At 34.0% G+C, this 15,566-nt stretch overlaps 2 protein-coding genes across 6 annotated transcripts; one reads left to right on the top strand and one right to left on the bottom strand.

Moving 5' to 3' along the window:
- Positions 1–6,415: 6,415 nt before the first annotated feature.
- On the top strand, positions 6,416–12,800 carry LOC124643093. Of its 3 annotated transcripts, none has more exons than XM_047181946.1 (4): positions 6,416–6,777; positions 9,257–9,617; positions 10,658–10,717; positions 10,925–12,800. In XM_047181946.1, exons 2-4 carry the CDS (start codon positions 9,264–9,266, stop codon positions 11,825–11,827), a joined length of 1,317 nt encoding a protein of 438 aa, XP_047037902.1. In that variant the 5' UTR covers positions 6,416–6,777; positions 9,257–9,263; the 3' UTR covers positions 11,828–12,800. The 3 variants fall into 3 exon arrangements, with proteins under 3 accessions (XP_047037902.1, XP_047037900.1, XP_047037901.1); XM_047181944.1 differs by lacking the exon at positions 6,416–6,777 and adding an exon at positions 8,515–9,046; XM_047181945.1 differs by lacking the exon at positions 6,416–6,777 and having other exon boundaries at positions 9,015–9,617.
- Positions 12,794–15,546, bottom strand: LOC124643091. 3 transcript variants are annotated; one of them, XM_047181941.1, is made up of 3 exons: positions 14,378–15,546; positions 14,115–14,294; positions 12,794–14,028 (listed from the first exon to the last, which is right to left on the bottom strand). In XM_047181941.1, exons 1-3 carry the CDS (start codon positions 14,988–14,990, stop codon positions 12,836–12,838), a joined length of 1,986 nt encoding a protein of 661 aa, XP_047037897.1. In that variant the 5' UTR covers positions 14,991–15,546; the 3' UTR covers positions 12,794–12,835. The 3 variants fall into 3 exon arrangements, with proteins under 3 accessions (XP_047037897.1, XP_047037898.1, XP_047037899.1); XM_047181942.1 differs by having other exon boundaries at positions 14,115–14,514; XM_047181943.1 differs by having other exon boundaries at positions 13,888–14,294.
- Between the last annotated feature and the right edge of the window lie 20 nt (positions 15,547–15,566).

The raw sequence follows: 15,566 nt of genomic DNA, 5'->3' as shown, positions 1-15,566 counted from the left end.
ACTATTCAAATCGAAATTAATACTTTTTATTATTTACTGTTCGGGTGTTTGTTGTGAGTGTATGAACGAGTGTCGTTACGGCTCAATTTGATTGCATTTCGACGTTCACTAGTATTTTGTAATCTCACAGTTTTTTAGTGAAGGTTTATTTAGTTTTAGTAAATAACTTTAGCATTTATGGTATTTTTAACTAACTTTCTCTATGACCAATGTTTCACTACATACACTATATCTTTTTAACACCAACATTTTGTTCCCTGATATAAATTCTTATGAATATTTCAACACTTTCTTTGTTAGAAATCGTGTCTTGCTATATATTTGTCTTATTTATTGGCTAAAGTTATTTACGGAAAACTACATAAAAATCCTTCACATAGCATTTATCAATCACAGAGTGTTTAGTTTGCACCAAATTTAGTGTAATTTTACGTTTATTTAAATCATAAAACTTGAGACTTTCATCAAAGTATTATATAAGTATATTTTATTTTTAACGTAATTTTGTATTCGTTGAGTAGTTTGCTTATGTATTGTTAGTTTTTGAATAGAATGTAGATACAGGGGAACCTATTATATAAAAATACACTACATTATTTACAAGAAAAGTATGTCCCATTGCGGTGAATTTATACTATCCCTGATTAATTTTAATTGAGCCTTATAAGCCCTAAAATAGTTATAAAATTACCACAACGAAAGTTAACTTTCCATAAGCAATTACGCCAACGATTTTATTTTATTTTTTACAGAAAGTTTAAGAAAATTGGATGGAATGAGACTAAACGAAATCATGTGAAAATATTCATTCAAGATTTTTTTATTCATGCCCATCGTGTTTTGAGTTGAGCGGTGAAGCAGTGTTAATTATTATAAGTATTTATATTATCGCTTTTTATATAACGAGGCTAATATTATATCATTTATTTATTTTATGGAGGCTAACAATTATTTTACAGCCTTAAAAATATTAATTTCTCGATCAATTGAAGGATAATACTAATTTTATATGTTATCTGCTTCGCCACTTTGCTCTAAGCTCGGTGAAAATCACATTCCTCTTGCGAATAATGAATTGAGCGCTCAATAATATACAATGTATCGATCTACGTACTTATTGAGATTAGAATTATGTATTAGGCCTCACGTTGTGTCACTTTTAGCATTATAATTTAAAAGAATATATAAAAAACGTTTACAAGTCAGTAAAACAGCTAAGGTGAAGGAAAAAAAAAAACAGATTCTTACACATACAATGCTAAAAGTTCTACAAAAAGTAATATTTATTTATTTGTTGCAATACTCAAATTATATGTTCGCTTATATTTTATTATGGTTTTATATATTATGATGATTATATTATACATTATTTGAATACACGAAACATTAGGGTTATTGAAATTGTAACGAACGGAGCGCTGTGGTGGTTTGTATCGAAAACGAGTGGGGATAACTGAAACCTACATATATTATTAAAGTCTATATCACAGAGCTACAATACTTACGTAATATTATTTAGAGTTTAGCTTTTTAGTTTAGGGCTCTAATTTAATTAGAACTTGAGTTTGTAACTCTGTAATAAGACAGCTTAAGCCCAGTTGCGTTATATAACTGTTACTCGTTGAAATCAGGGTCGATTGAAGCAAGTTGTCAGTAGTAAGTAAACTTAAGTTTTTCAGAGTATTGTAATTTATATCGACTACAAATACGAGTAGCAAGTGATTTTTTTTCTTCTGAAATTTAATCTTCCATTTTCAGCGTAGAATGTTATGGTTGTAATCATAAGGTTCAGTTATCTCGCCTCGATGTGGTATCGTCATTGTTAACATGAAAATTGCCTTGTACAAAGACTTAAGATTGTTTTAAGTGTTGCGTTTATATTAACTATTGACCTAGTGACTTGCTGAATAAAATTTGTATTTGTATCTGCTTTGTTTAATTTATTCTTATCCTAAGAACCCTTTAGGCCTTGCGCAGACGACAGACTATCCGTGAAGCACTTTTTAGTTTGTGAAAATGAACCTATGCAATTATATGCAGTAACGCACACGACACGCAAAAATACCGCACCGCGACGCGGCGCGCCGCTCCGCACAAAAAGTGTGTGAAAAAAATTGAACGTTTCCTTCAACGCGCGCTAACGCAGACGGCGCACTTTAGTCGGCAATCTGCATTTGCTAGGAGTGGACGTAACGCACGCGATATATTACACAAGGGAACAAGATTTTTGTTGCATGAAATATTGCGACTAATATTGTATATTTTTGGGCTGCTAGTTGAAGATCTGAAGTCAGAATTTCTGTATCAGCTTTAGCTTGTTTCGGTTCACTAGGGCTGTCTAATGCTGCAACAGTAGTTCGCCATCATCTTGGCATTCCAATGACCCTGGGACCGCTTTTCCATAGTCCGAATATCTTGATGGAACCGTTCGCCTTGTTCTTCACTGAGATCACATAGATTTTCAGAAAATAGTCGAAATGGCTAAGGAGGAAGTATACCTTGATGCTCATATTACAACCAAGCCGACAACATCTGTTCAAAGTGATTTGAATAAGCGTTCATCCTTTTTGTTTGATAGAAAATTTTGTGCAATCCAAACGAATTCGTTTCAGGCATTTTTTTCGATATCGGTCATGTACCTAATTATGAAACTTACACTTACATCAACCACTTTATTTGTGGACCATCAGAAATTCCGGCTTTTAGTTTCTCTATACTCAAATTATGGGACTTTTTAGATATGTATTGAGCATTTTTGTTCAGAGCTTTTACAAATTGTTTCATGAGCCCAAGTTTGATGTGCAAAGGTGGTAGAACCTTTATTAAGGTAAAGTAGTAGATAACAAGTTAGGGTAAATCCATTTGGACCGTTTTTTTGTTAATACCGTTCATATAAACCACGCAGAAAAACTACCTAATGATTTAGAGTGTTTGTTACTTGAATTGGGGTCTTTTCTTATTTTTCCATAACCTTAAAGACTCGACGCATGTTTTACATACCATTTTAGACACCCAGTAGGTACCTGTCGCAGGTGTCCAAAGAAAATCCAAAGAACTCAAAGTACACCCGTTTCAAGAACTCCGATACGCTTAGTCTACAATCTTTAAATGTATATTCACCACAAATATTACAGAAATAGTATCATTTTTACAATTATTTTGCAACATAGAAATAGTAAAAATTATATACTTTTTAAATAAAATGCTGTTTTATGAAAGGACAATGGGCGATTCCGGTCCAAATGTCCACCACGAACTAGACCTATATGGCTAGATAGCCCGGTAAATATAGAACATTTTTTGTTATGAAAGTAAAAAAAAATATAATGCCAGAAAAAAGTTATAGCAAAATCAAATAAAACATTTTATATATTTTTTCAATTTCATTTTTTCAATTACTTTTCGTGATGTTCGATTTTCGTACTTTCTGTAACTTCTGACAAAATAGAATTGTTCATTATTAGAGAGAAGACACCACCAGTTACATCGAACTTTCTTAGATCCAGGCACCGCTGAGTATATTCAAGCACTTCTGGCGCCTCAATTGGTTGGTGATTCGTACATCCATCGGGCAAAAAAAATGGGCTGTTTATATTCAAATGTGTCTTACTCATCTTAGTTTTAGATAAAATGCGGAAAGGGAAGTGGAATAAAATAAAAAATAATAATGATAACATACAAAAACTACCGAAAATGAAGAATACATTTTTGGCTATAACTTTTTTTTGGCATTGTTTTTTTTTTACTTTTTTAGTAAAAGTTACTCTATATTAAGTGGACTATTTAATTATATAGGTCTCGTTCGTGGTGGACATTTGGACCAAACTTCATACATTCTTGCCCAATCTCCTTTAAGTGTAACTACACACATCAAAAGTGTCTAGGGATCAACATATATTTTTGCAATAACTTTTCTCCTGATTGATATTAATTAAAATTTTCTTTAAGGATTCATCAAATAAAGTGTTTTCGTTTGTCACAGTAACGATAAACCAAGTCACCTTTGCACTAATAAAGAAATTTGCCATTTTCCTAATAAAGGGATTTTTGACATTTGAAACACTAACACAAAAGTTCGAAAAAAAAGACTGAAATAACAGTTTTCTTTAAAAGTTTATTGGGTAACTTAAACAATTAATAATCCGTGTTTCTACCGCGAACACTAACAACACAAGAACATCGGTTTGGCATACTCAAAATGAGTTCATCCAAATCACGATGTGGAATGGCCGCCCATGTTCGTTGCAACAACAAAAAAAGGTCTTCTTGCGACTGGATACCCTCCATATTCGGCAGAGCTCTTCTCTGTAGCATATCCCATGCATGCTCAATCGGGTTCAAGTCTGGCGACTGAGCAGGCCAGGGCAGGACATTGATGTTAGCTGCCGCGAGAGTCTGTCTTACAACTCTTGCGGTGTGCGGTCGTGCATTATCATGCATTAACTGAAATAAGGGACCGATTTGCACTTGTAGAGGAACGATGACGTCTGATACAATCGTCTCAGCATAAATTTGAGCGTTGAGGTTGCTTCTGATCCAAATCAACTCAGTTCTTCCGCCGATCCAAATACCCGCCCATACCATGATGGTTCCACCACTATAAGGATGGACTTCCTGGCAGGATTTTAATCGCTGTTGGCGTCCAGGGGTTCTCCAGTGTCGTATACGTCTTGTATCCGGTCTCATACCAAAACGAGACTCATCAGAAAAGCACACGAAACGCCATTGTTCTTCTGCCCAATTTCTGTGTTCAAGAGCCCATTGATATCGAATCCTACGATTGTGCATTGCTATAGGTGGTACCCGTAGCGGTCTTCGGGAATGAAGGTTCACTTCATGCAAGCGGTTTCTGACTGTTTGGTCGCTAATTAAGTTCCCTGAAGAGTGATGAAGCCTCACGGCTAACATCATGGCGGTTATTGTTGGAGCTCTTCGAGTTAAGATTTGAATGTATCGGTCTTGTCTCCGTGTGGTGCAGCGATACCGTCCTCCATGGCGCTCAGCTACGGTACCAGTGCTTCGGTAACGTGTCCAAAGTCAACTGATAACACTCTGACTTGTATTCAGAGCTAAAGCCACAGTACGTTGCCGGGAACCAGCTTCTATCATTCCCACGGCTCTGAGCATTTCTTCCCTGCTTAAATGACGTCGCCGCTCCATAATAACGTTGGTTTTAATCAGTAGTAGGGAAACAGTAGCACTAATAATGTCTTCAATGCGTTGTATGTGTTTATAGGGAAAATATTGACAGCTGATTTTCATCTTTTACTCGAATTTGATTCACAGTTCCTGATTCAAATTATGAAATGCACCAAAAAGGATCCATATAAATTTATAAAATCATAAATTTATTACAAAGCCACATCTCAATCTCAAGAAATCCGCATAAAAATGCTTGATCCCTAGACACTTTTGATGTGTGTAGTTCGAAAATACGGTCAATAGCTGTATCTCAAAAACCAAAGCCGTTAGAAAAAAAATGTGGGGGTAGATTTGAAATCAGCGACCTCGAATCAGTAAACAAAAGTCATAAAATTTCATGCAACAAAAAAAGTCTTATTTTGTTCCCTTGTGTTATCATGGCGCCAGTGGTCGATGTAACTATGTTAATTCAAGAAATACAAAACAGACCAGCAATTTGAAAAAAATTGCCAGATGTTGTTTCAGATTTGAATGATTAGTCTGGAACTGTCCCTTCAGTAATCTTTCCGAAATTATAGGATGTACCCAAAATTCTCTATTTCTTCTTCTTTTTCTGTACTTTATGTACAAAATAATACTTCGCGATCTTTGCACGATTTCCATAGCATCCACGTCCCTTCAGCTCTGCCAACAAAATGATCGAGGATGTGCGTCGTGTGCGTTGAGTCTGTGAAAAATCCGAAACCGACTTTTTGCGCGCCATGCACACTTTTTGTACGCCGCTGACTCGATCGCACAAAAAGTGTGCCGTCTGCGCAGGGCCTTATTATGTGGCCGAGTAAATATGACTTCGTTCAATCTAGTGGGAATAGAAAAACAAATCCAAAACTCATTCAAATGTTTCTTTATTCAGATATATTTACATAAAATAATTAAGTATTGAGATAATTCACGTAATGCAATTTAATATTAGACGATAATTTAGATTTACAATGAAATAATAAACTTTATGGAGCAGTAGCTGGATAAAATATGTTTGGCTAATATTTTATATAAACATTGGTTATTATAAGCACTAGCTAGTGGGTTAGTGGTCTAAAGTCCTGGGTATTGTGAATATTTACCGCAAATTACTGTGATATAGCAATCTGAAGTTAATTTGGGGATATTTTCTTGAGATCTGCTATGATAAAACAGGTTTTCAAGTGAACATTATGTATAATACAGTTCGGTTTCTGATATCCCAACAAGCAAAATCAGTACTTTAAACGTTCTTTAAGAGCATTTTATTTTCACTTATAAGAATCTTGTAGCATGCTACAAAGTTGAATTTGGGCGCAGTTATACGAGCATTTAGTTCTATAACTATCTTATAATCATCTTATACAATGTTATTAAGCCTTATAATATACTTGACGAAGCTCAATAGCGCCTTTAATGATATGAGACTAAACAATTACAAGTGCAAACACTCTTGTTAGTATCTGACGTAAGTATTTTATTAGAGCAATCTTGTTTATAAAGCACTTGTAATGGTCTTAGAAAATAGTTTTAAGTATATTTTAATACAAGTTATTTTCGTTGTTGCTTTGACTGGTCGTGCCGGATTTTTTGTGTTACCACGCACGTAAAAACGTAAGTAAACTTACTATTACTATTATTACTTGTAGTACTTTAAAACATCGGTAATATATTGTAAATATAGTGTGTGAACTCGTGGGGAAGTAATATTTACTGTAAATATGTATCGAAATTTAGTTAATTTCACGGGGCCCTTCGAAAATTCCACATTAGTATAATGTTGCGAATAAATTATTTCATAAATTCTTATGCATATCGGCCATGTTTTAAAATTGCTCTTGATTAAGTCCTTTATGGAACCATTATAGGTAAACTAGTACTTGTAGCAGTTTCTGTCCAGACTACTCGCCTCCATTTTAAAACAAATTAGGGTTCCCTTGAAGTAAATTAAAGTCAGCTAGCTAATGATTGATTTTCCTTTTTAGGATTTAATCAACAAGATGGTGGTCATTTTTGATGTTGACTGTTTTTTGACCAAATCGTCATTGATTTTACTAAATCATGTGAGATGGCCTTGGACAAACACACATTTTGTGTTATCCGAAAGCTGCAATGGGTGTGGATTTCCAGTTTATTTAAACAATATGGATAGACCTACTCACTTCATTTCTAATCAAGAAAATCTAAAACTTTTCATGCATCAAAGCTTTTTTTGGTGCCCGAATTGCTCCCAGTACAGCATATATGACCATTACATAGAAGATGAATGCACAAATTGCTACTGATTTTGTATCCACATAACTTTTTACACACGCAAAAGTACTTAACTAATTTTAGAATAGTGCTATCCAATAAAATAATAATAAAAAAAACATTATACGGCTGGGCAACCGAAATAACAAGAAATTCCTTCCCGCGCCACCCTGTTTGACAAATATTTTGAAGGTACGATGTATCAGTGGTTTATAGTACGGCCGCGGAGTTATAACCGATTTGACACATGACGAATTGTCAATTTTAGTGAAGTAAGGATTAATTTAATTACTTTATTTACATCGAGTATACACTTATATGTAAAAATATGTAATGTATCTACAGTATAAGGATGTTACGAAGTTTTTTTCCGATTCCGAAAAGTCGGAAGTTCCGATTGATACACCTCCGACTCTGGTTTCGGCTTCGACACTATTAAATCGGAAGTCGATCGGAGGCAGCGCCACAGGAACAGCAGTACCTAAGCATGTACGAACGAAATTAAACTTGCCGCACGGGAATCCCCTCTCTCCGCGTGCTTTCTGTCGATTACTCTATCACTTCTTGTTTTGCATGTAATGAGATCGTGTCATTTGTTTCGTGATTGAATATTTATCGCGTCCAGCAGGCTCAGTAGCAAGCGAGCAACTTTTTAGTGGTTCTGGTCTAATCTATGATCCGTTGAGAAATAAATTGGAGACAGAGATAAAGCTGCGCAGTTTTTGTTTATTAAATACAATTTGCTACTTTTGGAGTCACTTCATTTGCTTTAATTTAATTAATTGAATAAAGGGAATAATAAATATTAAGAATCTGTCAAATCAGTAATAACTCAGCGGCCGTATTATAGCGGTAGTACCTACACAGCTGCAGTACGGGCGCCAGAGGTGCGGGGGGCGGTTGCATGTCGAACCAGTAGCTGTCTAGCAGTAGTAGCAAAGAGTAAAATAATACTATGGAAAAAGAGAGCCCTCTCGCGCAGTTTTTATGCAAGCAACTTTGAAGCGCCATCTGGAGTTTGCGACCAGAAGTATATGACGTGTGCTATACATACGTATAGGTACGTACCTATATATATTTATAAACATAAGCATAGTTCCCAATATACCCGTTCGCCGGTAACAAGTTATGTTTAATTTTCTTGTTGTTATGCTTTGAAATACATTACAACAGGAAAATTAAACAAAATACTTTTACTGGAAAGCGGGTCTACTAGAATCAAATATTTATTTGCTAGGAATTACACAAAAATGACCAAAATACACAGACAAGCGTACGCGCAAGTTATGATGGCGGTCATCTTGTGAAGTATATTGTGTTACTATTACCAATTAACAAAAAGGTCAGATAGGTTCTCAGATTGAGAATTTTTAAAAACAAAGTAGAATTCGTAATTTAAATCATCTTCTAATTATTGAAATACTCTCGTATTTTTGTATAAAAAGGTAAAATAATTAATTTTCAATCTACTTACAGAGACATCTATCGTGAAATAGTTAGCAATATGGCATGTTTTCACGTTTCATTTATAAGATGGCGCTACTTTCTTTACGACAACGCTCAGTCAAGGAAACTGTCCCCCCCCTGAGTAGTAGCACCTGAGTTGTCAGGAAGAGCGCGTGTGCTTAATGTGAGTAAGGTGTATCGCCAGAGATTTACGTATTTTTACTATATTTGAAGTAACTTTCCTAGAGTATAGTAGCTACTAGTATTTCCTAGAGACGGACCTGATCACGCGTTGTGTTGAAACTCTCTACGAGGCAAGGTCAACGTGTTTCCACAAACTTGTGGGTGATTATATTATTCTTTTTTTTCTAGTCAAACATTATTTTGTTTACAGGTTCAAAATGCCATTTAAAATTGTTCAGACCATTGAAAAGGGTAACATTGTATTGACATGTGTACCACATCAATGGGAGAGCGATGGAGTTTTGTATTGGCCCAGAAAACAAACCCAGTCACAGACGAGTAAGTTACAAAAGGATGAAGGTAGTTGGCCCGATGAATCTTGGGAAAAAATAAACTGTGCGGTAAAAAGGCGGAGCATAAAAACGTATCAAAATGCAATACATGAAATTGATATAATGAGCAATAATTCAGACACAGAACCTGACATAGAATACGTCTCATCAAAAAAACAGCGCAATTGCTCTGATCTTCCACAGCTGTCATATGATAATATGGCAGAAGAAATTTTAAAGGTTTGTACAGAAACTTCAACTCATCTTGGCGCGCGGCTCTATGTGTGCGTAAAGCTTGTAGGCATAGATACCATGACTGCGGGTGACTAACTACTAACAACCGCGGGCGGCTGATTGTGATTTGATTGTTGATCAGACTATTAAACTGATTAAATATATAGAAATGTAACAATAAAGATTTACGTGACGTTAACATTATCCTTATTACTAACTAGCCGTTTTCCCGCGGTTTCACTCGCATCCCGTGGGTATTACTGCCCGTACCCGGATAAAATATAGCCTATGTCACTCGTGGATAATGTAGCTTTCGAATGGTGAAAGAATTTTTAAAATCGGTCCAGTAGTTTTTTAACAAAGTTTTCCTCTTTATAATATTAGTATAGATAAATATATTTACAGTGTTTAATCTATACAGTGTTTTGTCACGAACTCTCTTATTTTGGAAAAAGAGCGAAAAAGACAAAACACTGTGTAGCGTATGTATACACTATGTAAATATTTTTGTTAGTAAGGTATATATATATTTATTATGATATATTTAACAACTGTATGTGACATTATAGGTATTTTCAATTACTGAACCTGCACACGTGTTGCTCGGACGACGACTGAGCGTCACCCGCTTCACTGTCACACAAATCAAAGCTGCATATTTATATATATGTGCACACGCACTCTAGAGCCGCGCGCCAAGATGAATTTAAGTATACTTATGTGCTTTTGAATTAAAGTTAATTGATTTCAAAGTCGCTTCTGAAATACCTGTTTATAGTGCATGTAGCTGACGTGATATTTTCACAGATCGTGGATCGATTTTACATTAAGTAGGTATTTCCTTTTTGTCTGAGAGATTATATGAACTTAGACTGGTACAAACAGCGTCACGCTGTGCTAGTCTCTCGTGTATTAGCGTCACTATGTGGAAAGGGCTAGCATTATCGTGACGCTCGCCGCGCCGTCTGTACCACACGAACGAAACCGTTGCTTTCAAAATTGTTGTCCGTTATTTTTTAAATGATTTCAATAAATTATATTTTCAGAATAATGAGCATAATGCTTCTTCAGCAATAATACCTGAAGATGGAGAACAAATAATGGTGGTAAGTTATAAATACGTAACATACAAATATATTGATGTTATATTACGCAGAGAATATTAGACAGCAACATAGTAAAATGTGCCGTTACTATAAGTATATCACCGTTCCAAACATATAAGCTCACTGTATTGTACTAACTTAATATTTACTTACATAAAAAATAGTATTGCCGTCATATTTAGCTAACTCATGATTGTTATTGTTTAGACTAATTACGAAATCACGACACCGAAAGAGTCAACTCCATCTGAAACACCGTTGAGCGCGCCGCAAGAAAATATTGAAAAATACATTGTTATTCCTGAAAGTAATCAGTCGGACACACCTATAATATACTCGTACATTAATAAAGAAACAAGTTTATCAGAAGAACAATGCGAATTAAAATCCATGAAAATAGATATCACCACTATTAAAAGTGACCTAAAATCCATAAATGACGATATGAAGACTATAATGGGGACCCTAAACACAACACTAAATAATCAAGCCGTATTACACGAAACACTGAAATCGATTTTATTACAAGTGACTGAAATACAAGTTACGAACGAAGAATTCATTAAAAAATCTATTACAGAAAAACAAAACCATTCGTTGATGTTAAAACCAATACAAGATTTAAAAGATTTAGAAGAGTTTGAAAATAAATTGATGGATTCTGATTATAGAGAAGATTTACTAAGAAAGTTTAGTGTGTTTGGCACTAAAGGGACAGGGAAGGGAATCACAAGAGCATATACAATTATTGATATTTTGTTTGAAAGAAAGTTTTTCAAATCGTGTTCGTGGACTGGAGCTTCACGTTCCCAAAATGAAACAACAGAAAAAATCTGCTTAAAAGGTTTCTCTAAGATGATTGGTTTCTTTTTTGAAGTTATTTATAAACAAGACTCGTCGTTCCATTTAACTGACTGTCATAATTTTTTTAAAACAATTTTGCGAAATGCCGATCAGCGGGCCAAATCGAAGCAATTACGAACTTCCGCAAGTAAATGCAGAGGAAAAAATAGCGCCAAAAGGACTTCTTCTGAAAATCCTACATCTACACCACAAACCACTGGTAACCAATTAGAAGTTGAAGATGTTACAGAGGAAATTTTTGTCTGAAACTATTTGATCTAATTTTTATTTGACTAAGTGACTTTTGCATCAATATTAATTATAACACGAGAGACATTAGACTACCCCAATCTGTCTTTGACAGTTTGGGATAGTCTGACGTGCTGTCGTCACTCAAATACAAATAGATCAATATCCCTAGTAACTAAATCAAATCATTTCAGACAAAAATTTAGTCTGATCTGATTTGCTGAAATTATCTTCTAAGTTGTGTAGTTTTAGTAAATTTTACCAGACTGCGACGATGCTCAAAATTAGGGTTATATATTTGACCTGAATTAAAGAATATAATCTTATATTATATTATAAAAAATATTTCAATTTAAATTTGCCATAAAGATGATTACATGATCTTAATGGCGAAGTTAAATTGATATATTTTGTTTAACTCGTAAAGTTTTATTAGTTATAAGATTTATTAGTACAAGGAAGCTAAGATAAATTTAAAATTGTTGCCAGCACATTAAGCAACCCCAAAAAATCTGACAAATTTCTTTAAATGACTTTCAACTTTATTACACATAAAACATTCATAATATAATAAGGTGCTTATATGTTATGGATTACGTTCAATTTTGAAAATTTGTCAGATTTTTGAGATAGGTTGATGTGCTGGCCGCCGTACAAAGAAGCTTAAAAATTAAGTTTGTTGAGACTAGTTATAAGGACTACAATAGATGATTATAAGATTGATTAAAAAGAAAAAAGAAGAGGCCCATACCCAGACATAGGTAATGTCAGGCTAAAATGACGATGATGATGAGTGATTATTTTATTAGTCAAACTGATTATGAAGACTACAATAGATTATTATATGACTGATTATGAAGATGACAAAGATTATAAGACTGATTATAACGATTATAAGACTGATTATGAAACTGATTATAAAGATTATAAGACTGATTATAAAGATTGTAAGACTAATGTTTAATTTTGAATAAAACATAATTGTTATAAAGTATCGTTTTATTTTTTGCTCTTTAAACTTGAAATTTACAGGGTATGTAACAATGGTAAGAAAAATATCTCTGAATTGTAAGTAATACTAACTAGTTTACATTTTATATTTTGAACTTTGCATAATACCTCCGATTTTTCAATAGGAGCACAATCGCATTTATAAATATTCAAAAAAGAAGATTTTAGTGGTTTTTCAAAAGCGTCGAGGATATTAACAATGCGATATCCCGTGATTTCTATTTCAAGCTTAGTGTTGTCTTTTAAGCTGATGGATTTTAATTCTATTACATGATTTTTGTCAGTAAGAAACCACTTGTCTTCATCTTTCGATGATAAAATATTTGTTTCTAGGTGTAAAACTAATAAACCGTTTCGCTGGTTTTTTTTAATATATGGATAGTGTACAATTTCTTCGCTAAGATGCTCCGTTTCGATTAACTGCCTTTCAATTATTCTTCTTGCAACTTGCTGTAATGGTTGTTTTCCATGTCTGATAGTTTGTTTAATAGCGTATAATTTATTTTCAAAAGGATATGCATTAAAAGTTTGCAGAATACCAAATTTTCTTACTTCGTCAACTATATGTGTTAAATTATGTATGTTACTAGTAATGTAGTCTCGCCCGTAGAAGGCCTTAAAACTTTCTGTAAAATCTTCTAACATTTTTTCAGCAATTGGCAAGAGTGGCAAATGCTTTTCATTTGAGCAAATCGTTATGGCGCAAAACAAGTTTAAAAAATGATAAAATGGTTCTGGTTTGAGCACGTGATTTAAAATTATAACGCTTAGATAATAAAAAAAAGAGCGGTATTCGGAACCTTTCCAATGGGCCAAAACATCTACAGATCTCATTGATCTGTGAATTTCTTTGGGCATTTGACAATTCAGTAAAAAGCTATTGACAATATCAATTTCACGAGCACTCCATTTGGTTAGGTATTTTCCCAACTTTCCGTCACGCCATCCAATCAACAACCGCTTCATCAAGCCAAGGTCTATTAGGTGTAATGAGTCTGCCACAGGAAAATCCTCTATCATATCTATGTTTAGTTTCAATAACGGAGAATCATGCTTATGGTGTTCTTCATATTTTTTAGCACGAAAATCTTTATCGTTTCTTTTAGGACAATTGGACTTAGGAAATGTTACAGTATTTGATTTATGTGAGTATTCGCCAATCACCGTACATTTCAGACAGCCATGCTTTCCATTAAAATTTGTGACACCTGTAAGAAATTAAACATCCATATTTTTCATTCATATTAAAATATCAGATATCAGATAATTCAAATAATATCAATACTAAACTTGCCTTTAATCAAGGCTCTTGCTGGTGAATCACAAATGAAGGCTCTTAATTTGACTTTGATTTTAGATTCATTTGGCGCCAACGATGTATCTAATCCATATTCTTCAAGTTCGTTCATTTCTTTCACAAAAGACTCTAAATAAGCATTTAGATCAGATGGTTTTCCTTCACCCGCATAAATTCCTTGAAAAATAATATATCTATATAAATAATTTAATAAAGTAGGTAGTTAAAGTTTCTACGATATTGAAATAGTGTTATCTTACCAATCACAAAGGGAGGTATGTGGGGAATTTCAAAGATGTTACACAAAATAGGCCAGAGTTGATGTCTTGAACTTTTGTATACAGGCAACCCATCTATGTTTACATTTAACGAAATCGTATTTCGTAAAGTATTCAAATCCAGCCCCTGCAGTGTATTTTTTAGGCATTTAATCAATCCGTTATGCCAATACTGTCCTGGATCTGAGGTTGTAATATGCACCGTTTCTTTGTTTGTATGAAGTAAAGTACGAGCATCTTTGGGTAAAACATTACCTAATCTTTTGTTCAAAAAACTAAAGAGTTCGTTTAGGGCCAGGTGAGGTATATTAAATTTTATAGCCCAGCTTTGCATGTCTTTCAGAAATTCATGATTATTGTCATAGTCAGTGGTCTCTTCGATATATTCTTCTTCGCTGTTCTGAACTTCTTCACTTTCTGAGTCGTGGGGAAGACGTGGAAAAATATTTCTGCTCACGGAACCCTCAATTATTCCGCCTAACGCACTTGATTTTATTTCTGAAGACCCTGACATAATTAATTCTTTATACCTATTTTTTACCTTTCTCCTGTAACCACCACTTCTTTTCAATCGTTTCCAATCATTTAAGTTCATATTAAACTGAATTCTCACAATGGACGGGTACAACTGAATGTTACAAAATGGCTGACGTTTACTAATAAAGTGTTTGATCTACAAGTTTATAAGTTTTTTTTAACTTATAGCGCTCTTATTAAGTTCTAAGGCTAATAAAAGTCTTGAGCAAGACTATGACGGCACAAACTTGTAGTGGTCTCAGCTAAGGATGTTATAATATCGTTTTCTCTCACAAAATGCTAGTATAGGATCAAAATATTATTCAGGATTGTTTAGTCCTATAAGTGTCCTAAAAGATAATCTTGTAGTTAACTATAAGACTGATATATAAAAACAATTACTCTTGAGCATATCTATGCTTGTGAAATGCTGCTACTAGTAAAAGTGTCTTATAAATGTTTTAGAGGTCAGTCTTGTAGCGGACTATAAGACCGAGATATAAAATCTAATGCGCTTGAGTATGTTTAGGCTTGGCAAATGCTGTTATAAGTCATAGAGTCTACCGCAATACCATAACAAGAACGTTATAAGTAGTAATAGACTTATAATTTTTCTTATAGGATTACTTTGCTTGTTGGGATGTTACCCAAGAAC

Source organism: Helicoverpa zea, chromosome 26 (assembly GCF_022581195.2).
Source record: "Helicoverpa zea isolate HzStark_Cry1AcR chromosome 26, ilHelZeax1.1, whole genome shotgun sequence".
NCBI classification, from domain to species: Eukaryota; Metazoa; Arthropoda; class Insecta; order Lepidoptera; family Noctuidae; genus Helicoverpa; species Helicoverpa zea.
This window is presented reverse-complemented; position numbering and strand designations above follow the sequence as displayed.

Coding starts and splice junctions, on each gene's coding strand:
- LOC124643093 (XM_047181944.1), top strand. Junction 9,618..10,657: donor TGGCAGAAGAAATTTTAAAG/GTTTGTACAGAA, acceptor TTATATTTTCAG/AATAATGAGCATAATGCTTC. Junction 10,718..10,924: donor ATGGAGAACAAATAATGGTG/GTAAGTTATAAA, acceptor GTTATTGTTTAG/ACTAATTACGAAATCACGAC.
- LOC124643091 (XM_047181941.1), bottom strand. CDS start 14,990: ATGAACTTAAATGATTGGAAACGATTGAAAAGAAGTGGTGGTTACAGG. Junction 14,295..14,377: donor CATACCTCCCTTTGTGATTG/GTAAGATAACAC, acceptor TTATTTTTCAAG/GAATTTATGCGGGTGAAGGA. Junction 14,029..14,114: donor AGCAAGAGCCTTGATTAAAG/GCAAGTTTAGTA, acceptor AATTTCTTACAG/GTGTCACAAATTTTAATGGA.